Genomic DNA, 24,177 nt, shown 5'->3' on the forward strand with positions numbered 1-24,177 from the left:
GTTGTTATGGAAAACCAATTCAGTTAGACACGGTGATACGTAAGTTCACCGTAAGTTCATGATAATTGAGCCCAGCTTCATCATATTAGTGATAGCCAACACAGTACTAGCGGTACACATGTGGTCCTAGCGGACTAGGAGTATACAATTTAGCAATAATGGTTATGAAATTTAACACTACGAGGTATACAACTTAGAAAACAGTAAACAACTTAGGGGCAGTTGTATGCAACTCCATGAAGAAACTACACAACCTTATAAGAGTGATGCTAGCTGACTTAGTACTATCAGTATGTGGCTTAGGCATGTTGATAGGCAAGTTCACTATATTGTTGCATTTTGTAGACAACTTAGTTTTCTAGATACTCAACTCAACAATAACAGTCTGTAACAATAATACCAATCTAATCGTTGGCAAGTTCGTTTTCGAGGTAGCCAAATTAGTACCACCAATATACAAGTTCATATATCAAATAATGTGCAACTTAGATGCATCGGTAGACAATTTCCCGACTATGGTGCGCTACTTCACAACAAATTACGGTATCCGACTTAGTACTAAAGGTAGGCAACTTAAACGCAGGGACTTGCAACTTCATGATGATGGTACACAACTTCACCATAATGTTTCTAGCCAACTTAGTAGTGGTGGTACACAACTTAGACATGGTGAAACTAGATTGGACACTAGATGCAACTTAATCATCGTGGGCACGCAAATGTACAACGCAAATGTACAACAGTTGATATACACCTTAGAATTAGTGAGTATGCAACTTAGCACACTCGTGTGAAGCAACAAATATATCGCCTACAAACAGACTTAGAAAATGTGGGACTAACCAATTTATTATGTGCAAGATACAACTTAGCTTATATGTGAAACCATTAATACAACCGACAAAAATAATGCGCAACTTAGAGAATGTGGTAGTCAGCTCCACAACAGTGGCGCGCTACTTCACAATAAATTCAGGTAGCCAACTGAGTACTACCGGTAGGTAACTTAGACACTAGAACATGCAATTTCACTCGAGGCCATTCAATTATGTTCTAGTTAGGGACAATGGGTGCAACTTAACTATAGTGAGTATTCAACTTAATACCAGTGGAAAGTGGGTATGCAACTTTATACTATTACGTATATAACCTAATACTAGTCCTTAATACTAGTGCTTATACAATTTAATACTAGTGGGTATACAACTTGACCCAAATGGTTATACAACTTAATACTAGTGGGTATACAACTTGACATTAATGGGTATACAACTTACAAAAAGTGGGTATGCAACTTAGTACATATATGAAGTAACAATTAACTGCTAACAAACTAACAAACGCAACTTGAAAATGTGTTAGTGCAGAATTTATTGTGTACAAATTGCAACTTGGCTCATCTATGAGACCAATAATACCGTCAGAAAAATACAACTTAGCACAAATGTGAAGAACCAATTTATCGTCCACCTTCGGTGACATGACCCGGACTTTGGTTGTTTTAGCTTCATCTCAGTTGGTTAATGGATGCAACTTGGGATAGTAAGTAACTCGCTGAGGGGGTGTTTTAGTTGCAGCTATACCCCCACTAAGGCCTCATTCGGTTCCTGCGGGATCAATCCGCGCAGGGAAGTAACCACCCGTGTATTCGGGTGATCCCACCATGTCACCCCAATCCCACCAAACCTCTCCCCGCCGAATTCTGGTTCCTAATGGTCATTCGGTTAATCCCGCCGGAACACACACACGCAGTGCCTAGCAGCTAGCAGCAGCACACGCAGCGCCTAGCTGCAACAACGCTGTTGCTTGTCCATTTCGTCTAGCAGCAACAGCGCCTAGCAGTCAGACAGCAGCAATGGACAAGCAGCATCAACTCGTTAGTGCAGACATCAGATAATAATTACTTCATAGCAACTTTGAATCAATTTTCGGTGACAATGAAAACTCGATTTCAGTAAAATTGGTATCTCAAACAAAATACACATCAAGTGCTCTGAAAGAGAGTCATCAGCTTATCACAATAACACAAACATAAATATCAATTTGTTCAGTTTGAAGCATGAAGCATCAAGTGCTCTGAAAGAGAGTCATCAGCTTATTACAATAACACAAACATAAATATCAAATTGTTCAGTTTGAAGCATGAAGCATCAAGTTCTCTGATCCACGAGGTCCTTCTTGAACTCTTCAAGTGGAAGGATGATTTGGCAACTCAGCTCCTCATTCCTCTCTTTTTCTTAGCATCTAATATTTACAAGACATGTAAAATCAAGCAGTAAGAATTGCATCACACCATAATTTGATCTAAAGCATCATGGCATAATCTGAATGTAGCATAAAGGCATAATTTAGACCAGGAGACTTGAAGATCAGATAAAAGAGAGGAAAAAACCATCACAGCTACAATCTATCTGCTTGGCAATTAGAAGATGAATTAGATAAAAACCAGACAGTGGATAAAAACCATCACAGCTACAATCTATCTGCTTGGCAATTAGAAGATGAATTAGATAAAAACCATCACATCAGACTTGCAGCAACTGCAATCACTTCATCCATCTCCAACTGTGGAGTATGGAGTGATGAATTAATATAGTACAAAAAAGACAAGTTTGCGTAAACAATCAAGCAAATTTTCTACTTCAATTGAAACACAGCTCTCTGTAATTGGTTCAGAAGAAAGAAAAATCTTGCTATCAAGCTTATCTGTCATTGTTTGGCAGTAATTTTGCATGTTGGATTACAATAACAGAAAAAAGATACAACAAGAACTGATTTAGGATGTTAAAAAACTGAATTAGACTTTGCTTCTACAGTTTCAGTTCATTCAGACGAGCACAAAGAACAAATCTCAGTGTGTTTAGTAAACCAAAGATAGAGTAGAACTTTCAGATGTAAAGCCACATAACAAATGCATACTTTCAGATGTAAGAGCATCTCCAGTCGCGTCCCCCAAACCGTCCCCCAAAGGGATTTGGGGCGCGCCGGACAAAAAAAACGTTCCAGCCGCGTCCCCCAAAGCCCTTTTTTGTCCGGCGCGCCCCCATTCGGTGTCCGGCGCCCCGAGCCCGTCCCCGTCCCACAGGGGACGCACTGGGGACGCCGGACACAACGAAAAGCGAGGCGGGGAGTGGCGGGGCCAACTCGTCAGCGGCACAATTAATTTTTAACCTAACCGTCGCCTACCTTGCGACGAAAGTTATTGGCGGTGCGGTTCCCGCAGCGACGGTGCAGTTCCCGCAGCGACGCAGCGACGGTGCAGTTCCCGCAGCGACGCAGCGACGCGTCCCGTCGCGCCTAGCTGTGCGTGCCGGCGTTAATGAGCGCCACCGCTCCTCCGCCTCCCTCCGGCCTATAAAAAGGGGCGCCTCCCATCGTCCCTCTCACACACAAACCCTAGCGCCTCTCTCCCAAACCCTAGCCGCCACCATCTCTCAACAAGACTCGACGCTATGTCTGGTAGAGGCGGAGGCCGACCTCGCGGCCGCGGCCGTGGTCGTGGCCGCGGTCGTGGCCGCGGCATAGCTGAACGCTCGCCGTCGCCTTCCACGCCGTCGGCTTCATCATCATCGGAGATGGACGTGGAGCCGGCCAGCCAGTTCGAGTTCGTCCTCGTCCTCAAGGGCGACCCGCGCGGCATCCAGAGGCTGCCGGACTCCTTCGCCGACTACGTGGCCGGCGACGATCGCCCGCGCACGATGCATCTGCGGGAGGCTGCGTGCGGCTACTACCGGTGGATCGTCGACGTGATCTACGACGCGCGCGGCAAGATGTACCTCAACATCGGCTGGGAGAAGTTCGCGCGGCACCACAGCCTCCAAGCCGGCTTCATCCTCCTGTTCTCCTACTTCGGCGACAGGGACATGAGCGTCAAGGTCTTCGACGAGACGCGGTGCCGCCGGGACTACCAGGGCGACAGCACCGACGAGGAGGACGACTGAATGAGTGTTGTTTCTTCGCAGCGAATACGTGCACGGAGGTTTCTGCCTGTTCGCTTCATCGGTAGAACCAACAAGGGCACCATCCTCCCGCTGGATTTTCCAGTTTAGGTGACTGGGTGTGCCCTCGAGTGTTCTTTCTTAGCAGCGAACACAGGAAACCTTCGATGCACGGCCTAGTTAGGTTTAGTTTCTTTGCAAAATTTTATATTTGTGTCCACGATGGTTCAAACTATGTATTAGTTTGTGGAAAACCACGTTCCCAATTATGTTTTCGTGTAAACCACGTTCCAAATTATGTATTAGTTTGTGGAAATTGAAATAAAAAGCCAAAAAAAAGTAATTTAAATGTTTGGGGGAGGCGTTTGGGGGACGCGGCTGGGGAGCGACGTCCCCCAAAGGCGGCACGAACAAAACACGTCCCCCAAACGCTCAATCCGGCGCGGTTTGGGGGACGGTTTGGGGGACGCGACTGGAGATGCTCTAATCAAGGGCAATTAAAAATGTAAACTGTAAAATAATTTGAGATGATTATTGGTCTGTACTTGGGACATGCCTGAATTAAAACTATTGTACTCTTGCAGATAAGTAAAATAGTTGAATAGAAACAATAAGTAAAATAGTTAAATATATTTCGTTTATTAAAACTGATGCAACTTCATTGTAGCAGTGGTGATGCAACTTGGATAGGATGCATTTTCTAACTTCACCAAAGCTGATGCAAGCAGCAAGACCACAAATTTTAAGCACACGGAAATGAACCACTCAACTCCATACGAATTCAGAAACAAACTCAGAAACAAATTCAGTTCCTAAGCATCAAGCTAGCTAGCAGTATATACATGTGATTCAGAACATTGCAGCCAATAAGAGAGTTTACCTTTCCTAAGCCATTTCGCCTTGCAGCCACATGAGAGTTGTATCCATATCAACGCAAAGGAAGAGCTCGCGATTGTCAGCATTCATAAAGACTTTTAGGGCTTTGACCTTATCCTCCCGTGACAATCCCATTGTGTTTAGCCGAGCCACGCAGTTCTTGATTGAGTACTCATCCATGTTCGCGATTTGCTTGCTCTCGACCTGCTTCGTCTTGATCTCAATGTACTTCTCCATCATAGCAGCAATATCTCCATTTGACCGGCGCTTCTTGGGTTCATTTTCAGTACTTGTTGATGGTGCAGCAGACACCGTGGGCTGAGCCTCCCCGTTCCCAACAAAGTTCTCCATCATACTAGCCTCTTGCATCCCTCCTTGTGTATCATCCACCACGGTCTCTGCAATATCATCATGGGAATGTGACGCCTCTACAGAACTGACCTCAGGATTGACCTCCACTTGTGTGTGCTGTGTTGGTTCAGTGGAAGTGAAGTTGTAGTTTCCCTCGGCAAGATGTCCATCATATAGCTCTCCCAAGGCATCAAAGAGGGGAAAAGCCTTGTTGCTACGGAACTTCCCGATCTTAGGAAATGACTGCACAATATAAAGGAACACATGAGTGATGCATATTGTTAGAAGGAATGAATATAAGCATGAAAGGAGCAATACAAACTATCTTACAATGATGAGGTTGTCCCACAACTCTGGATCAGCTTCAATCATACACCGTTTCTTATTCCACGAAACCCCACTCTGCTGTCTAGCCTCCTTGAGCATCTTGTACTCTCTCTTCAACTCCTTCTCCTTGTCTTGGATCTGACCCTTTGTGTAATTCTTGTATGGATGGTTATCATGGAATTTCTTGGTAATCCTGTTCCAAACATCGGTGGACCACCCATTCTGCCCACGATATTGTGGAGTATTGTGCTCATGGAGCAAATCCACAAGAGCCTTCTCTAGGTCTGCATTCCAAGAGGCCCTAGCTGTTTGAGGAAAAAGTCAAGTTCACAGTAAGCTACACATTATAAAGAAGTCAAGTAGCATCAATCACATTAAAGGAACACATGCACTCACCTTTAGATGATGTTCCCCTCTTTTTTGTTACCCCACCACTGCCTTGCGTTCCCGTCCTTGGAGATCGTCTTACATTCGTCATGGTAGACATGGCGACCCCTGCAAATATTATTGATACAAGCAGCCAGACATTTATTCACCATATAAGAATTTAAAAATCTCACATCAAACAAGTCTGGTACTTTATTACATCAAACAAGATGCAAAACAAAAGAAGTTCAAGTCTGGTACTTTATTACATCAAACAAGATGCAAAACAGAAGAAGTTAAAGTCTGGTACCCTATTACATCAAATAAGTTCAGATGTCACTACTTTATTACATCACTACTTAACATCGGTAATCTGCCCACATTTGTTGCGCAATGGTATCTCTAAGGTGGTCGCCTTCATGGTTGACTTGATGATTTTGTGGGGGGTCACCATCAGGTAGGTCAACATAGTTTGCTGAGTTCTCTTTGGTTATCTAACCAACTCTCATCCCCCTTGTGCATACGGATGATGTTATGCAACACTGCAGCAGCAGCCGGTAGCTTGACTTGGTTTTGTATTGTGTGATGTGTTCCAACCTTGAGAATGGGGAAGCGCTTCTTTAAGATTCCCAAATCCTGTTCAATATGATTCCGTATCACGGCATGGCGATGATTGAACAGTTCTTGGTAGTTTTGGGGTGCTCGGTGACCACGGCCAAACTCCTTCAAATGGTATCGAACACCACGATACGGAGCAAGAAAGAATTTAGTATTTGCGTACCCACCGTCCACAAGATAGAACTTGCCCTCAGGTACTCTAAACCCTTTGCGAATTGCTGACCTAAGAACCCTAGCATCAGTCACACAGCCCTCCCAACCACAAGAAATGAATGTGAAGTTCAGGTCAAAGTCACACACCATCATCACGTTCTGGCTGAGTGTTCCCTTCCTATTTCTAAATGGTGTGGCTATGTCACCATTAATGTTCATGGGAACATGAGTCCCATCAATAGCTCCAAGACAATTCTGCAAAGAACACCAACAAGGTATCATTTTCTATGTGAAAAAGAATATATTTCCATGGTTATATGATTTAGACTGAAGTAGTTTAGCAAAAACCTGAAAATAAGGAAAGAATCTTGGGTTGTTCCGGATCTTTGGGTGTACTTGAGCTGGATTGGGAGGCTTCAGAAAGTGCTTGGATAGTGCAGGAACAATGTTGAAGAAGTTATTCATGATGTTATGGAAAGTGTCATTACTATGCTTGAACTGTACTTGGAGATCCTGGTATGACAAATTATGGGACAACATCCACAGAAAGGCTGCAAGTTTCTCTTCGACGCTAAGTCTGGTATCACGCACCAATCTCTCGCGTCGAAGGAAACTAGCCAAAGCCCTGAAGATGTGGGCCTCCATCCTAAATGCTACCCGACAATTTTGTACGTGCCCTTCCAGCAAGTCCCTTACAACCTCCTCGCCTCTTATCGTCGATGTATGGCGGGGCTTTTTTCCCCTTGGTTCACCCAGCAGATGCAGCATTGGTAAAAGAAATAGAATCATATCATCATCATCCCCCTCTTCCTCCTCTTCCTCCTCCTCTCTCTTCCTAATCCGATCCGTAATTCTCAAAGCCATTCAAAAACTAAAGATAAAAAGGCCACTAGTTATTTAATGAACAGAATTTGCTTTTAATTAAAAACTTATAAGTACTGCTGTTATACATACTATCCTATATAGAGCAGGTTGCAATAGTTTGCTTGCCTATCTAGGATAGTTGCAGTAGTTTCAGGTTTAAATTACTACAGCCAATAACCATCATGTAAAGGATGCACTGGACAGTTGGTACTCTGCAGTAGTTTAAGGTTTAAATTACTACAGCCAATAACACACAAAGTATAACTGCAGGATTAATATGTACTCTGGATAATTGGTACTTGCTGAAAAGGATGCACTGGACAGTTGGTATGCAGCCAATAATTTCAGGTTTAAATTACTACAGCCAATAACCATCATGTAAAATAAAAACAGGATGAAATAAGTTAAGTTGAGTAGATCATTTACCACACGGAAGGAAGCTTACAACAGAAATACAACTATCGGGATTTTTCTTCTAGAGGAATTCCACTGTTCAATTAATATATATGGTTGCCTCGTTCTGAAACTGAACATTTTGCAATCAACATTTTATTGAAAATGAACTGAACGAGAAATCTCAGCCAGCTAACTACGGTTTGTGACATATTCAGACTCTTATTAGATTCTTTTATTAACTTAATATCACATAGAGCTAACTAGGGTTTGTGCATATATATGCATTTTAAATCATGACCGTGTCATGCAATATCCCAGTTGGTAAAACCCAAAATCAATCAACACTAGAAACAACCATGAAATCGAAATAATCTGGGTGATAACATTGGTGCTCGCCTCACCCCCTTGCACCACAACAAGCATACAGGTACAACAGATATATAGAGGAAGACCATGAAGATTGAGTTCAGCACACGGACGTTCCTGGACAAGATCCATGCCAGATCGAAACCAACCAACACGAACTGATCGGATTACCTTCTATGTACCGGCCGGCGTTCTATGCAACCGAACGAGGCCTTATACAGGAAGAGTTGGAGGGGAGGAGGAGGAGGAGATGGTTTACCTTCTACCGGCCGGCGTCGGAGGCGGGGAAGGGCAGATCTTGAGCCTGCGGCTAGGGATTTGGTCGGGCTCCGTGGCGGCGTCCGTGTCGAGGAAGGGTGGCGTCCGCGTCGTCGAGGAGCTCTCCTCCTCCAGCCGCCCACCGTCGAGTCGCCGCCGCCGTCCCTTCCGCTTGAATCGCCGCTGTCTCGAGAGCGAGATAGCACGCACGCGTCGCACGGCTCGCTCGGGATGGATTCCACGGGTCAAGAGTCGTGTTTCTAAAAACCGGTCGAACCGAGCGGTTTCGGACAAAACCGGGCGGGTTAGAAAACCGACGGGGTTTAACCGAACGTATTTTCGGAGCGGGCCGGTATTTAACCCCCGGGGGCCCAATACCGATGTATCCATGCGAATTCCGGCCCGATACCGGGCGGGTTGGGACTAACCGAACGAGGCCTAAGGTTCATTTGGTGCATGTTATAGTTGTTGTCACTTCTTGAAGTAAGTTGATGTCACTCTCATGTAGAGGTATGCAATTTAGAACTAGGGTATACAACTTATCAGACGTGTGAAGCAACAAACTATTGTTGAGAAATATGAGTTAGCAAAATTGTGTGGAAATCATTTTTTGTGTAAAAAACATTTTTCATATGTACAAGCAATAAATACCGCGGACAAAAAAACCTTATCACATGTGCTCGCCCTCATCCTAACGTCAACACTCCTACATCGCCATCTCTCGGTGTAATCGTGACGCCACCACCACCCGTTGTGGTTTCCTCTATACAGACGTTGTCCCGTTGCGATGGCCTTCACCTTCACACCGCTGGATTAAACCACCTAGGTCCTGCTTGGATTGTTGGATTAATTCCGCGGCCTTGAAACTTTACAGCTCCTTCTAGCTCCGTCTTGCTGTGCACAAGGAAACCCGGTGTAAAAGACGGACCTCCAATGGTTCGTGAGATTTACCCGTTGCAAGGCTTGACACGAGCGCTGAAAAAAGAAGGAACATGTATAAAACATAGCGAACCAAGTGAGGATGTTGAAAATAGTTACGGACCGTGTTATCTACACCGGATTTGACTAAAAAACTGTAAACTAAGAGGGCCCAAGGAGAGAACGAAGAGATCGTCATTGGCCCATCGCCCATCCAAGCTCCACGATGGTAAAACACAGCGTAGCACATGTAGAAAGTACGAAATTATTATCAGCAAATGCAACTTAGAAAAATCAGTAGGATGCAATTTAATACTGCAAAAATACAAGTTAGTTCATATATGTGGCCGCTGGGAAGGGACCCCTGGAACAGCCAGTCCAGCTAAGCCAGAACCGGTCGAGGCCAGCCAGGCAGCCAACCCAGCTAGCCAACGAGGAATCCTATCCTAACGCACGCACGCACACACCCCATCGCTCGATCCCCTTCAGCCGCACGCCCTCTTCTTCCTCGCGAGGTCACACCTCCCTTTCTCCTTGCTTCCTCCCCCCACCTCGATGGCCCGGCGACTCCTGCTAGCCTCGCTCCAGCCACGCGCGAGCTGCGCCCCTACCACTCCTGTTCTTCCCCCCGACATGCGCCACCTCGCTCATCTCGTTCCGGAACTCCCGGCTACCTCCCGCTCCGATCTCCTTCACTTCCGCCGGCAGTTGCAGCGGGAGGGACTGGTGCTGGACGAGGGCGCGATGGTCGGCAGTTGTCCCAGGCGGGGGATGCAGTGGCAAGATGGCGCCGCGCAGGAGGTGGAGAAGTGGTTCACGGCGCTCGTGCGGTTCAGAGGTCTGGTGCCTTCTGATACGGGGTGGCCTTCGGACACCGCCTCCTCAAGACCGACAAGCCCTCCTCGTGGTCCAATGACACGAGCTCGAGCCCAAGCCCTACACCAAGAGGTGAATTCAATCCTTTCCACGTATGCATTTGATACCCCTTTGGATGGCGTGCTACTTCATGCAAATACCCTATGTTCAATCAGGTACATCGACCAAGACACAAGCCACGGAGAACACGCCAAGGAAGAGGGAGCTGGAAATGATGAAAATAGATCTACAGCGCCCATGCTGGAACTTCCGCCCCAAGGACCGGAACTTCCGGCCAGATGCCTTCCAGATGCCTTCCAGCGCCCAGGAAAAAGGATCCAGCCGGAACTTCGGCCCCGAGGGACCGGAACTTCCGCCCAAGTTCCGCCCTAGTTCCGAAATTGCGCCAAAACAACATTGGATAGTGCCGCAAGGAAATTGGCCATTTCCGGAACTAGGCCGGAAGTTGGCCGAAACTTCCGGCCCCCAGGACCGGAACTTCCGCCCAGATGCCGCCAATATGTTGTCTGAAGAGAATCCAGCCGGAACTTCCGCCCGACCGGAACTTCCGCCCCCTGAGGCCGGAACTTCTGCCCATACGGGTTTCAGCACCAAAACTGGCCGACTCAGCTTGTAACTAACCCCTTTGCCCCACCAACTATAAATAGCCTTGTTGGCTCAGATCTGAGATTAGACTTGATGTGAAATTAAACCTGAGCTTTGCTCACCCTTGTGGGAACCCTACCTAGATCTTAGATCTTGTACCCACCCGGGCTCCTTATCGACTCGTGAAGATCTCTTTGGTGACTTCTACCGTTTGTTGATCTTTTGCTTGCACTTCTACCTATTTGGTTTTTTGCTTGCACTTCTATCAACCTTCCGGTCTTTTCGCCCTTCTAGATCTCTCGGGATTCGATTCGTCGATCTATTTGCGGGACTTCTACCGGAAGGTCTTTTCCTGCAACCTCTATCGAGTTGGTGGTTCGGGCCAACGAGGGAAAACCGATTTGTGTGCGTGTGTGTGTTATATCCCCACGATTCCCCTTCGCGTTCTTCGTGTTCATCGCTTCCTCCACCTCCCCCATGAATTCCACCCAAATCCGTGAAGATCGGGCACATCCTTGGGTTTAGCCCTTATCATATGGTATCAGCAGCTCTTTGGTTGCCACGGATTTGACCCCCACAACCCCCAATTCCACCAATTTCGCCCAAAAAATAGCCCCAAATTGGTCTTGGTTGGATCTCGCGATTTGTTGAGTTTTTGGTGGTTTTGCTCCAATAGAAACTTGTCTTTGGTGTTGATCTGCAATTCCCCCACCTTCCCACAGCTTTTAGTGCTAAATTTTCCTCGAATTCGAAGGATTTTGGACCGGATTTCCACCCAAATCGACGAACAGCCCGCAGATCTGATTGCGACCGAAAGTTCCGCCCGGCAGGACCGGAAGTTCCGCCCGGGACCGGAAGTACCGCCCCCAGTGACCGGAAGTTCCGCCCGACCGAAATTTTGACAGCAACCTTCGTTTTTTGTTTTGGCACTAACCCCTTGTGTTTGGACTTCGGTTTGCGTGCCATTTCAGCTACCACAAAGGTTCTGCAACATCATCAACGACGACGGCACCCCGAGGATCCAAGCGGTTCATTTGACACCTCCACCACCATAGCAAGTTCAAGGTCGTCGGCCACCATCATCAAGTGGTATAACTTGCCTCTTAACTTGTAGCCCTTGCCTCTTTTGCGTACCTTTCCTATCGAGAGTGGCTTTCTAGTGTTGCAAAGCATTGCGCAAGCGTCCCGATCGTGAGGGTGTGCGTGTGTTGAGCAAAGCTACGAAGCAAGCTCGTGTGAAAAGATAAGCAAAAGAAGTGTGACATACTTACATAGATAGTAGTATCCTTGCATAGTGAGAAAAAAGAAAGAAAAATACAAAAAGAAAAAGAAAAAGAGTGTGAGTGACACCTATACACAAAAGAGTCCAAAGCTTATAAGCAAAAGAGAGAAAAGAGAAGAGAGGCGTCTTGCGCAAATCTTGTTGCTTCTCAATTTTGCAACCAAGCCACGGTCTCTCTTGCGTTAGCGTGACACCGAGCTAGTAGTCTTCGTTAGGACCATTTTTGTTCGTGCTCACAAAGTCGCGCTAACCCCATTTTGTCCCACGCGTGTGTTCCACCTTGTGTATGCCTTTTGTGATCACCGCCTTTGACTTGTGACTTTTGGATCTTACCCACTTTTGACAATAGACTTTTCGTTTGGTTCTTCCATTTGGCTTTCCACATCCATACCTAACACCATATAGAGTTTTTGGTTTTGTGTGTGTGCATACATATCGGTTGTCCTCCGCCTTGCAACACCTTTTCGATTTTGGTTTGAAAGTTTTGACACTTTTGGCAGTCTTTCCTAACCACCCACCACATAGTTCTTGTTTTAGTTGTAACCATGTCTAGTGGAGAAGGGAACCAACTACCGATGACGCGTCACCAACATTGGATAGCTACTCAAGCCGTCAACAAGAGTATCCATGACCTCACGACAAGGATTGATGAGACCGCCACACGCTATGAAGAACGAGCTCAAGTGCAAAGGATAGATCTCAATAACCAAGTTCAAGACCTCCGTGAGAAAATGGAAGGTCAAGACAAAGAGTTGAAGGCAACACTCACCATACAAGCTCAAGAAACAAGAGAAATGAAGACGGGGTTGGACAATATCCTTCATACACTCAACCGTCAAGAAAATAGAAGACACCACTCAAGGTCTTCGCGCTCTCATAGTTCAAGGTCACGAGCTCCTACACCGTCTCACCATGATTCCAATGAAGACCCACATCACCATAATGTGGATGCTCAAGTGCTTCACCAACAAGCTCAAGAAGCGGAGCAAGCTCGACTTCGACTTGTCCAAGAACGTCAACGCCTTGAAGAAGAGCGCCTTCAACAAGAGAATCTCCATGCTCAATTCCAACAAGAGCAAGAGCGCCTTCGACATGGTCAAGAGCTAGTTCGAGCAAGGGAACAAGAGCGTATCCTCCATGAACAACAAGCACTTGAAGAACAAGAACGACAACGACAAGTACAAGAAGTTCAAGTTAGAAGACAACGCCTCCATGAAGAGGAACAAAGGCAAGCGCACCAAGAGCGCCAAATCATCAATGTTGTTCACCCTCAATGCCCTCAAGGTCAAGACAATCGCCGCCATCATGATGATCGACCTCACGCTAGAAGACCACCTCCAAGGGCGAGAAATGAGGAATCAAGTCATCACCAAGCATCAAGTGAAGAAAGTGTGATGCCTCGACGCTCCCACAACAATGATGATCAATATCAAGGTCATGGAAGACCACCTCCTCGTCAACAACATAGCAACAACAATAGAGATGCTCAAGGTCCACAACATCTACCTCAACAACGTCAAGACCATGGCGAAGAAAGACCACCTCCTAGACGCAATGACCGTAATGAGGAAGAAATCTTTGGGAAGCTCAAGTTCACCATGCCCAAGTTCCACGGAGAGAAAGACCCCGATGCATACTTATCTTGGGTACTCAAGGTTGACAAGATCTTCCGCATAAACAACTTCTCCGAAGCAAAGAAAGTGGCCATGGCATCACTTGAGTTTGAAGGATATGCAAATGTTTGGTGGGAAGAAGTGAACAAGAAGCGTGACAAGGAAGATCTAGAGCCCATTGACACATGGGAAGAGATGCAAGAAGTCATGCACAAACGCTTTGTGCCCAACCACCACAAACGCGACCTCTTCAACAAGCTTACTCAACTCAAGCAAAGCTTCAAGTCCGTTGAGGAGTACTACAAGGAGATGCACATGACCATGATGAGTGCCAATGTGGATGAGCGAGAAGAGCAAACAATGGCAAGATTCTTGAATGGATTGAACATTCTCGTCAAGAGGATAGTGGAGTTCTCGCCTTACACCAACATGGTTGAATTACTTCATCAAGTGTAACGGCCCAGGGTAGTACCCCTAATAGATTTGTTTGTTCTTTTTCTTTTGTGCATCATCATGGCATATGCATCATATCATCCATCTTTTTAACAAATAAAATATATTTTATAAACCCTAAAATATTTCGGTTTTCCCTCTCATACGATTTTTATATTAAACCACCCCTTTATCTTTTCTTTTCCACAAACCCTAACACAAAATTATTTTATTTTGCTATAAAACCTTTGGCTCTTATTTTATCTCTATCTCTACACTATATTCAAAACTCAACTTTTGTTGGTGCTGGTTCAAAACAATTTGCTAAAACAGGTTTCCTAAAATAAACAAAAGAGAAAAAGGATTTGCTAAATAAAAAGAAAAAACCTTCCCTCTCCCCTGGGCCCTCTCTCTCTAGCCCACCTCTTTTTTTTCCCCCACCGCATCAGCCCAGCGCCTGGCCTTCTTCCCCTCTGGCCCGAGTCGGCCCGACCCAGCCCACCTTGCCACCGTACCGCTTCGAGGAGATCCTCCTCCTCGTGTTGTCGTCTTCTCCCGATGCGGTCACGCCATGTGCGTGAGGAGGCAGTGGTCCTCCTCGCCAACCACCGCGGCGCCACCTGCTCTCTCCTCCTCTCTTTTAATCCCCATCTGAATCGTAGAAACCCTAGCGCCCAACCTTCTTCCTCCCCTCGCGCCGCCACCAACCCTCTTTTCCTCTTCTCCGTGAGCACCGAGAGCCACCGCACCTTCCCCGCCATGCTCCCGCTGTTTCCGGCCACCCCTCTACAATCTGAGGCCACCGTTCACTCCGCCCTGTCAAGCTCTTCAACCTGGTGCAAGTAATTGAAGCGGGATGCACCCAATCGAGCAGGAAATCGCCGTTCCCCTCTCTGTCCCTGGCGGCCTTCTTCTTCGATTCCGGCCGCCGTGGCTTCCCTCCGTCACCGGCGACCACACCATCACCTTCCTGGTGAGTTACCGCACCCACTGGACACCTTTCCTTTCTCCCTTGCATCCTGTTTCTCCTCCTCACCGTGGATTGCCGACCCGTGCCCCGCAGATCCTCGCTGTCGTCCTTCCCCCTGCGTGCTTCAGGCCACGGCGCCGCCTCCTCTTGACCTGCGTCGACGAGGCGCACCCGACGCCCCCTTCCTCGCGCCCTGGAGCCCTCAGCAACGCCCGCTCGCATCCATGCCGCCCACGGTGGTCACCTCCGCCACGCGCACGGCATCGTCTCCAGTCGAACACCTCCCGTGCGTGCAGACATGGTTGCCATCTGGCCGCCACGTCGTCCGCCCCGTCATCGCCTCTAGCCCCACGCGTCAGCCTCTGTGGCTAAACTCCTCTGGGTGAGAAACCTTCTCTCCCAGATCCAGATCTGGTTCTTTGCAAAATGCCCCCCTGCGTTTTCTTTTCTGTCAACCCGCGGTCCTGCCGCTGAAGCTATTCTCGAAAACACCCTGGATCTTTTCAAAACCAACCCGGGGTCCTTCCCCTGTCCGGATTTTGTTTTCGGGTCCTTACCCCAATAAAATAAATCTGTTTTCTATTTTAATTAATAATAAAACCAATCTGTTAATAACTTTTAATTGGTAACTCCAAATTAAAAGTGTTGTATATGAAAATTTATCAGAAAAATGTGAGGATCATGATTATGCCATCCATTCATCTGTTTGCATCTTGCATCATATCACGCGTTGATAGTCGTGCATGTTCACCTAACATATACGCGGAGTATTTTGGAATTATCAGATAAGAATTCCTCGCTCCGTTTAATATTGAAGTAGCTCACCCTTTCCATGTCTTGCCATGCTAATCAACAATTAACTTTGTCGGTAGATATGCAACTTCAACCTAATTTGTTTGTTCAGGGTTCCGACTCCGATTAATATGGATAAGTTGCATCGCATCATGTTTGCCATGCCATGCATGTTATATCATGATCATGCTGATTCTTTTGCCGTAGTAGTAAGATTTGCGTCCGTTGTTTGTTCCAGCATTTGCTTCTTCCCGGATAGGATCACGAAGTGGTGTGGTGAGATACGACAAGTGCTTCTGCAGCTTTTCACAGGCGAGCCCCCTCTCTTCACCTATTTTACTCTCTCCCTCGCATTGCTATCCCTATGTTGCGATTCTTTATCGAGTCACGTGTCCTATTCCACTTGTTTACCATAATACTCCTATATGTATCATTCCTTACCCATAGCCGTTGCTTGATGTTTGAGCCTTGCGAGTCGTAGGCGTGTTTAGACTTTGTTGTTTATCTCGATCTGTTATCGGGATATGTTGGGTTGTTGGGAGGTTATCACATGCTATATCAGTTGTTGGAGATACTCATGCTTTACTTAATTGTTAACAACTAAAATTGTAAGCAGAGGCATCTGTGAGCCCCTTTGCGAAAGCATCGGAACTTTGACTTGCTAATGTCCCCTAGGACCCGAGTTCTTGTTATCTGTTCCGAGATTGAGCGCTCTACCCGTACGTGGGGGAGTGGGACCCCCATCACCCACTACCTTTCCTCGAGTCTGTTTATTGGGAGCCACAACCTTGGTTTTATTTGCCCATATGCACGATGCACGATTTACTTCCTGTTGCCTTCGGGTGTTTATATTATGTATTGTACTCATATCGTGGAACGATTAGCGACAGCAGGTTGTTCACACTTAGCTTAGCCATTGACACAAACCTCTGGGTCCGTATCGGAGTACGGCCGAACTTCGTCACGGGTAGCTTAGCGGGGTGGCTCCCCTTAAACTTTCTCTTGAATTGGGAACGGTCTTGATGTGAGACTCCACCTATAGTAAGTGGGTTCGAGCATGCGCATGGTTACATTTGGGCAACCCCTGCAGGGTGTACATCTTATCGATAAGCCGTATCCGCGGTTATGGATGACTTGGAATTGTATGGCTTGATCATAGAACAACTTACACCGTTATCTTGTTGGTAATAATTTGCTACTAACTTGCGTAGTAATATAGCATTACTACAACCGTTACCCAATAAAACTTGTCCACCGTTGAGTGCCTTTTACATTGCCTCTTCGCAATTGTTGAAGGGGATATGTGTAATCGGCTGGGTTATGATTGTGTAGTATTTATCGGTTACCTTGTGCGCTCTCTTATCTTATCTGATTAGACGAATGTTGTAGCGTGTCTCTATTGGTTATAGTTTTGCTGCCGCTAAACCTACCATATAGCCCCCGGCGATATATATATATATTTACTCGCCCGGCGAGCATAGCCATTTCTAGTCTCGCTAAGTACGTGCCGGAGTTCGTTCCTTGGTACTTACTCTTGCCTTTTCCCCTTTCTCTTTTGCTTCCTCCCTCTTGTCGGCAACCGATGGCCCGACTTTGACAGGTACAAGATGACGACGTTAGCAAGGTTACCCTTCCGGCTTGGCCTGGGCAGGGTTATGGACGCCACTGGTTATCTTCAGGACTCTTAGTCCAATTTGTATCTTGTCCGTACTCGGACGTATTCGATCTTCTGTATGATTTGGATCTTTGTATTGTATATTTGTATCTTGACTCGTTGGAGTCATTGTTGTATATATGTATCTTGTGGGCTCTATTGTAATCCTGTTGTAATGTTACCGCTCGTGTTAATTCCTCTGGCATCACGTGTGTGATTTGTCGCGCACGTCGTGTCGGAGTGCGTCTCTGGATCGATATCGTGCAGATTTCGGCGGGATCGCTGGAATCCTCAGGATACCGGTTCCGGGGCGTCACAAGTTGGTATCAGAGCTCAGGTTGACGGTACCCCACTAGTCCAGCTTGTAGGATAACCTTGCCAACGGACGATGTGTCTAGTATCAAAAACTATTTTCTGAAAACTCGTTGGATAGATCTGATTAGTTCTGATTTTTCTCCTTATCTCTGTTCTTGCTCCTCTTATCTCTGCGAGTTTTGAGTCTTCTCTCTTATCTACTTCTCTGAGTCTTAGGTCTCTACGCGGGTTGGACGATCTTTGCCTTTATCCTAATAGGTCCGATCTCGGAGGATCTCGACGGAAGCGCATCATCAACAGCGGAACAACAACTTCTTGTTAGTGGTGTCGACCTTCCTTCATGGAGCAAGAATTCTTGTTAGTGGTGTCGAGGAGTTCGACACGTCGCATGAAGATCCGATAGTTCACCTCTCTCCCCCGTACCTTGAGGTGGAACCTCGGGGCGAGGTTCCTTGTTAGTGGTGTCGATTGTAACGGCCCAGGGTAGTACCCCTAATAGATTTGTTTGTTCTTTTTCTTTTGTGCATCATCATGGCATATGCATCATATCATCCATCTTTTTAACAAATAAAATATATTTTATAAACCCTAAAATATTTCGATTTTCCCTCTCATACGATTTTTATATTAAACCACCCCTTTATCTTTTCTTTTCCACAAACCCTAACACAAAATTATTTTATTTTGCTATAAAACCTTTGGCTCTTATTTTATCTCTATCTCTACAATATATTCAAAACTCAACTTTTGTTGGTGCTGGTTCAAAACAATTTGCTAAAACAGGTTTCCTAAAATAAACAAAAGAGAAAAAGGATTTGCTAAATAAAAAAGAAAAACCCTTCCCTCTCCCCTGGGCCCTCTCTCTCTAGCCCACCTCTCTTTTTCTTTTTCCCCCACCGCATCAGCCCAGCGCCTGGCCTTCTTCCTCTCTGGCCCGAGTCGGCCCGACCCAGCCCACCTTGCCACCGTACCGCTTCGAGGAGATCCTCCTCCTCGTGTTGTCGTCTTCTCCCGATGCGGTCACGCCATGTGCGTGAGGAGGCAGTGGTCCTCCTCGCCAACCACCGCGGTGCCACCTGCTCTCTCCTCCTCTCTTTTAATCCCCATCTGAATCCTAGAAACCCTAGCGCCCAACCTTCTTTCTCCCCTCGCGCCGCCACCAACCCTCTTTTCCTCTTCTCCGTGAGCACCGAGAGCCACCGCACCTTCCCCGCCATGCTCCCGCCGTTTCCGGCCACCCCTCTACAATCTGAGGCCACCGTTCGCTCCGCCCTGTCAAGCTCTTCAACCTGGTGCAAGTAATTGAAGCGGGATGCACCCAATCGAGCAGGAAATCGCCGTTCCCCTCTCTGTCCCTGGCGGCCTTCTTCTTCGATTCCGGCCGCCGTGGCTTCCCTCCGTCACCGGCGACCACACCATCACCTTCCTGGTGAGTTACCGCACCCACGGGACACCTTCCCTTTCTCCCTTGCATCATGTTTCTCCTCCTCACCGTGGACTGCCGACCCGTGACCCGCAGATCCTCGCTGCCGTCCTTCCCCCGGCGTGCTTCAGGCCACGGCGCCGCCTCCTCTTGACCCGCGTCGACGAGGCGCACCCGACGCCCCCTTCCTCGCGCCCTGGAGCCCTCAGCAACGCCCGCTCGCATCCATGCCGCCCACGGTGGTCACCTCCGCCACGCGCACGGCATCGTCTCCAGTCGAACACCTCCCGTGCGTGCAGACATGGTTGCCATCTGGCCGCCACGTCGTCCACCCCGTCATCGCCTCTGGCCCCACGCGTCAGCCTCTGTGGCAAAACTCCTCTGGGTGAGAAACCTTCTCTCCTAGATCCAGATCTGGTTCTTTGCAAAATGCCCCCTGCGTTTTCTTTTCTGTCAACCCGCGGTCCTGCCGCTGAAGCTATTCTCGAAAACACCCTGGATGTTTTCAAAACCAACCCGGGGTCCTTCCCCTGTCCGGATTTTGTTTTCGGGTCCTTACCCCAATAAAATAAATCTGTTTTCTATTTTAATTAATAATAAAACCAATCTGTTAATAACTTTTAATTGGTAACTCCAAATTAAAAGTGTTGTATATGAAAATTTATCAGAAAAATGTGAGGATCATGATTATGCCATCCATTCATCTGTTTGCATCTTGCATCATATCATGCGTTGATAGTCGTGCATGTTCACCTAACATATACGCGGAGTATTTTGGAATTATCGGATAAGAATTCCCCGCTTCGTTTAATATTGAAGTAGCTCACCCTTGCCATGTCTTGCCATGCTAATCAACAATTAACTTTGCCGGTAGATATGCAACTTCAACCTAATTTGTTTGTTCGGGGTTCCGACTCCGATTAATATGGATAAGTTGCATCGCATCATGTTTGCCATGCCATGCATGTTATATCATGATCATGCTGATTCTTTTGCCGTAGTTCTAAGATTTGCATCCGTTGTTTGTTCCAGCATTAGCTTCTTCCCGGATAGGATCACGAAGTGGTGTCGTGAGATACGACAAGTGCTTCTGCAGCTTTTCACAGGCGAGCCCCCTCTCTTCACCTGTTTTACTCTCTCCCTCGCATTGATATCCCTATGTTGCGATTCTTTATCGAGTCATGTGTCCTATTCCACTTGTTTACCATAATACTCCTATATGTATCATTCCTTACCCATAGCCACTGCTTGATGTTTGAGCCTTGCGAGTCGTAGGCGTGTTTAGACTTTGTTGTTTATCTCGATCTGTTATCGGGATATGTTGGGTTGTTGGGAGGTTATCACATGCTATATCAGTTGTTGGAGATACTCATGCTTTACTTAATTGTTAACAACTAAAATTGTAAGCAGAGGCATCTGTGAGCCCCTTTGCGAAAGCATCGGAACTTTGACTTGCTAATGTCCCCTAGGACCCGAGTTCTTGTTATCTGTTCCGAGATTGAGCGCTCTACCCGTACGTGGGGGAGTGGGACACCCATCACCCACTACCTTTCCTCGAGTCTGTTTATTGGGAGCCACAACCTTGGTTTTATTTGCCCATATGCACGATGCACGATTTACTTCCTGTTGCCTTCGGGTGTTTATATTATGTACTGTACTCATATCGTCCAACGATTAGCGACAGCAGGTTGTTCACACTTAGCTTAACCGTTGACACAAACCTCTGGGTCCGTATCGGAGTATGGCCGAACTTCGTCACGGGTAGCTTAGCGGGGTGGCTCCCCTTAAACTTTCTCTTGCATTGGGAACGGTCTTGATGTGAGACTCCACCTGTAGTAAGTGGGCTCGAGCATGCGTATGGTTACATTTGGGCAACCCCTGCAGGGTGTACATCTTATCGATAAGCCGTGTCCGCGGTTATGGACGACTTGGAATTGTATGGCTTGATCATAGAACAACTTACACCGTTATCTTGTTGCTAACAATCTGCTACTAACTTGCGTAGTAGTATAGAATTACTACAACCATTACCCAATAAAACTTGTCCACCATTGAGTGCCTTTTACATTGCCTCTTCGCAATTGTTGAAGGGGATATGTGTAATCGGCTGGGTTATGATTGTGTAGTATTTATCGGTTACCTTGTGCGCTCTCTTATCTTATCTGATTAGACGAATGTTGTAGCGTGTCTCTATTGGTTATAGTTTTGCTGCCGCTAAACCTACCATATAGCCCCCGGCGATATATATATATATATATATACTCGCTCGGCGAGCATAGCCATTTCTAGTCTCGCTAAGTACGTGCCGGAGTTCGTTCCTTGGTACTTACTCTCGCCTTTTCCCCTTTCTCTTTTGCTACCTCCCTCTTGTCGGCAACCGATGGCCCGACTTTGACAGGTACAAGATGACGACGTTAGCAAGGTTACCCTTCCGGCTTGGCCTGGGCAGGGTTATGGACGCCACTGGTTATCTTCAGGACTCTTAGTCCAATTTGTATCTTGTCCGTACTCGGACGTATTCGATCTTCTGTATGATTTGGAGCTTTGTATTGTATATTTGTATCTTGACTCGTTGGAGTCGTTGTTGTATATATGTATCTTGTGGGCTCTATTGTAATCCTGTTGTAATGTTACCGCTCGTGTTAATTCCTCTGGCATCACGTGTGTGATTTGTCGCGCACGTCGTGTCGGAGGGCGTCTCTGGATCGATATCGTGCGGATTTCGGTGGGATCGCTGGAATCCTCAGGATACCGGTTCCGGGGCGTCACATCAAGCTACAAGAGCCAAGCGCCAAGTGCGAGAAGACTTAGCAAGTGCAAAAACAAAGTCCTTCTTCACCGCAAGAAATGCAACAAACACCTCCTCAAGCATCAAAAACACAAGTGCTATTGCCTCCAAGGATCCTCCCAAGCAAACGAAGAGTGCCTTCAAGACAACAAGCTTCAAGCCGGAGCAATCAACTATGTCCTCCAAAGCTTCCACGGGATCTACTAACATCACTTGCTTCAAGTGTGGTGCTCAAGGACATAAATCCTTTGAATGCAAGAACACAAGAGTTATGATAACTCGGGATGATGGAGATGTGGAGTACTTGAGTGAAGGTGAATATGAAGCCTTGGTACAAGCCGCAACCAATCATGAAGATGATGACTTGGAAGACCAAGAGCAATCCCTATGTGTGTATGATGCAAGCCCATCACTTGTGGTGACCAAAGTGTTGACAACTCATGTCCTCCCCAATGAAGATCAAAGGTGCAACATCTTCCAAACAAGAGCCGGAATCAATGGCAAGTCAATAAAGGTTATAATCGATGGAGGGAGTTGCCACAATCTTGCAAGCACCGAACTATGCTCCAAGCTCAACCTCACACTCCGGAAACACTCCCACCCTTACCATGTGCAATGGCTAAGTGACAATGGAAATGTCAAGATACAACACACCGTCACCATATCCTTCAAGATTGGCGCCTATGAAGACACCGTTGATTGTGATGTAGTGCCCATGACGGTGTGCCACATGCTACTTGGTCTCCCTTGGCAATATGACAAAAGAGCAAACCATGATGGCTACACAAATGCCTATAGCTTCAAGGTCGGCGACAAGACATTCATCCTACGCCCAATGACTCCTAGCCAAGTAATTGCGGACAATGCAAAGGCTTTAGCGAGGGCTAAGGAAGCTACTATCACTAGTGAGATGAGTGGTGAGAGAGTGACCCACCAAAAAGAAAGTGAGCGCCACAAGCCATATGTGATTGAGATGAAGAGTGTTCTCATAGCTACCAAGAGTGAGATGAGAGAATTGCACCACAACCCATCCACCAAATTGCACTATGTGCTCATTTGCAAGGGGCCATCCTCGAAGACTAACAACTCAACAACACTTCCTTCGTCTTTGTTGTCTCTTTTGAAGGAGTTCCAAGATGTCTTCCCCGACGAGCTCCCTCATGGACTACCACCGCTTCGAGGGATCGAGCACCGCATCGACCTCATACCCGGCGCCCCTCTACCAAACCGCGCCGCATACCGCACCAACCCCAAAGACACAAAGGAGATTCAACGCCAAATACAAGACCTCCTCGAAAAAGGGTATGTACGTGAAAGCTTAATCCCTTGTGCGGTTCCCGTGATTCTCGTTCCTAAACCGGATGAGTCGCAACGAATGTGTATGGATTGTCGCCCCATCAATGCCATTACCGTTCGATACCGCCATCTCATTCCGCGTTTAGATGACATGCTTGATGAATTGTGTGGTGCCACGATTTTCTCTAAGATTGATTTGTGTAGTGGCTACCACCAAATCCGCATGGCAATTGGTGATGAATGGAAGACGACATTCAAGACCAAACTTGGTCTCTATGAATGGCTTGTCATGCCATTTGGTCTTTCAAATGCTCCATCCACTTTCATGCGTCTCATGAATCACATCTTGCGACCTCTTATTGGCAAGAGTGTGGTTGTCTATTTTGATGACATTCTCATTTATAGCAAAAATCTCGAGGACCATGTGCAACATGTGAGAGAAGTCTTATGCATCTTGCGCCGTGAAAAGCTCTTTGCAAATCTTCCCAAGTGCACCTTTGCACAAAACAAGTTGGTTTTTCTTGGATTTGTGGTTTCCGCCAAAGGAATTGAAGTTGATTTTTCGAAGGTTGAGGCCATCCACAATTGGCCCACTCCTACAAACGCTGGTCAATTTCGAAGTTTTCATGGACTTGCCGGTTTCTATAGATGCTTTGTGAAAGATTTTAGCACCATTGCTTGCCCTTTGAATGAACTTACGAAAAATAATGTTCCATTTGT

At 46.7% G+C, this 24,177-nt stretch overlaps 2 protein-coding genes, 1 long non-coding RNA gene and 1 pseudogene across 3 annotated transcripts in view; 1 reads left to right on the forward strand and 3 right to left on the reverse strand.

The window, feature by feature from the left end:
* Positions 1 to 4,823: 4,823 nt before the first annotated feature.
* On the reverse strand, positions 4,824 to 7,622 carry LOC139832479 (uncharacterized). The gene is made up of 3 exons (XM_071822255.1): positions 6,978 to 7,622; positions 6,785 to 6,884; positions 4,824 to 5,200 (listed from the first exon to the last, which is right to left on the reverse strand). Exons 1-3 carry the CDS (start codon positions 7,491 to 7,493, stop codon positions 4,824 to 4,826), a joined length of 993 nt encoding a protein of 330 aa, XP_071678356.1. The 5' UTR covers positions 7,494 to 7,622.
* Positions 5,205 to 8,749, reverse strand: LOC127326085 (uncharacterized; the record flags this gene model as incomplete). The annotated part of the gene is made up of 4 exons (XM_051352942.2): positions 8,515 to 8,749; positions 5,889 to 5,987; positions 5,496 to 5,797; positions 5,205 to 5,408 (listed from the first exon to the last, which is right to left on the reverse strand). Coding segments are annotated over exons 2-4 (597 nt in total), but the record flags the coding sequence as incomplete, so codon positions are not given.
* LOC139832777 (uncharacterized) lies at positions 6,054 to 6,782 on the reverse strand (annotated as a pseudogene).
* Positions 8,750 to 16,071: 7,322 nt separating the features above from the next.
* The window catches only part of LOC139832014 (uncharacterized), a 76,987-nt gene continuing 68,881 nt past the window's right edge, over positions 16,072 to 24,177 (forward strand). The window contains exon 1 of the long non-coding RNA XR_011746467.1: positions 16,072 to 16,293. This is a non-coding gene — a long non-coding RNA (uncharacterized lncRNA). The remainder of the gene's footprint in view (positions 16,294 to 24,177) is intronic.

Source organism: Lolium perenne, chromosome 6, assembly GCF_019359855.2.
Source record: "Lolium perenne isolate Kyuss_39 chromosome 6, Kyuss_2.0, whole genome shotgun sequence".
NCBI lineage: Eukaryota > Viridiplantae > Streptophyta > Magnoliopsida > Poales > Poaceae > Lolium > Lolium perenne.

Excerpts from the sequence above, each read along its gene's own strand:
- LOC139832479 (XM_071822255.1), bottom strand. The coding sequence starts at position 7,493 with ATGGCTTTGAGAATTACGGATCGGATTAGGAAGAGAGAGGAGGAGGAA. Across the intron at positions 6,885-6,977 it reads GATTCTTTCCTTATTTTCAG|AATTGTCTTGGAGCTATTGA; the intron begins GTTTTTGCTAAA and ends TGTTCTTTGCAG. Across the intron at positions 5,201-6,784 it reads GGGAACACTCAGCCAGAACG|ATGATACACAAGGAGGGATG; the intron begins TGATGATGGTGT and ends AGACCGTGGTGG.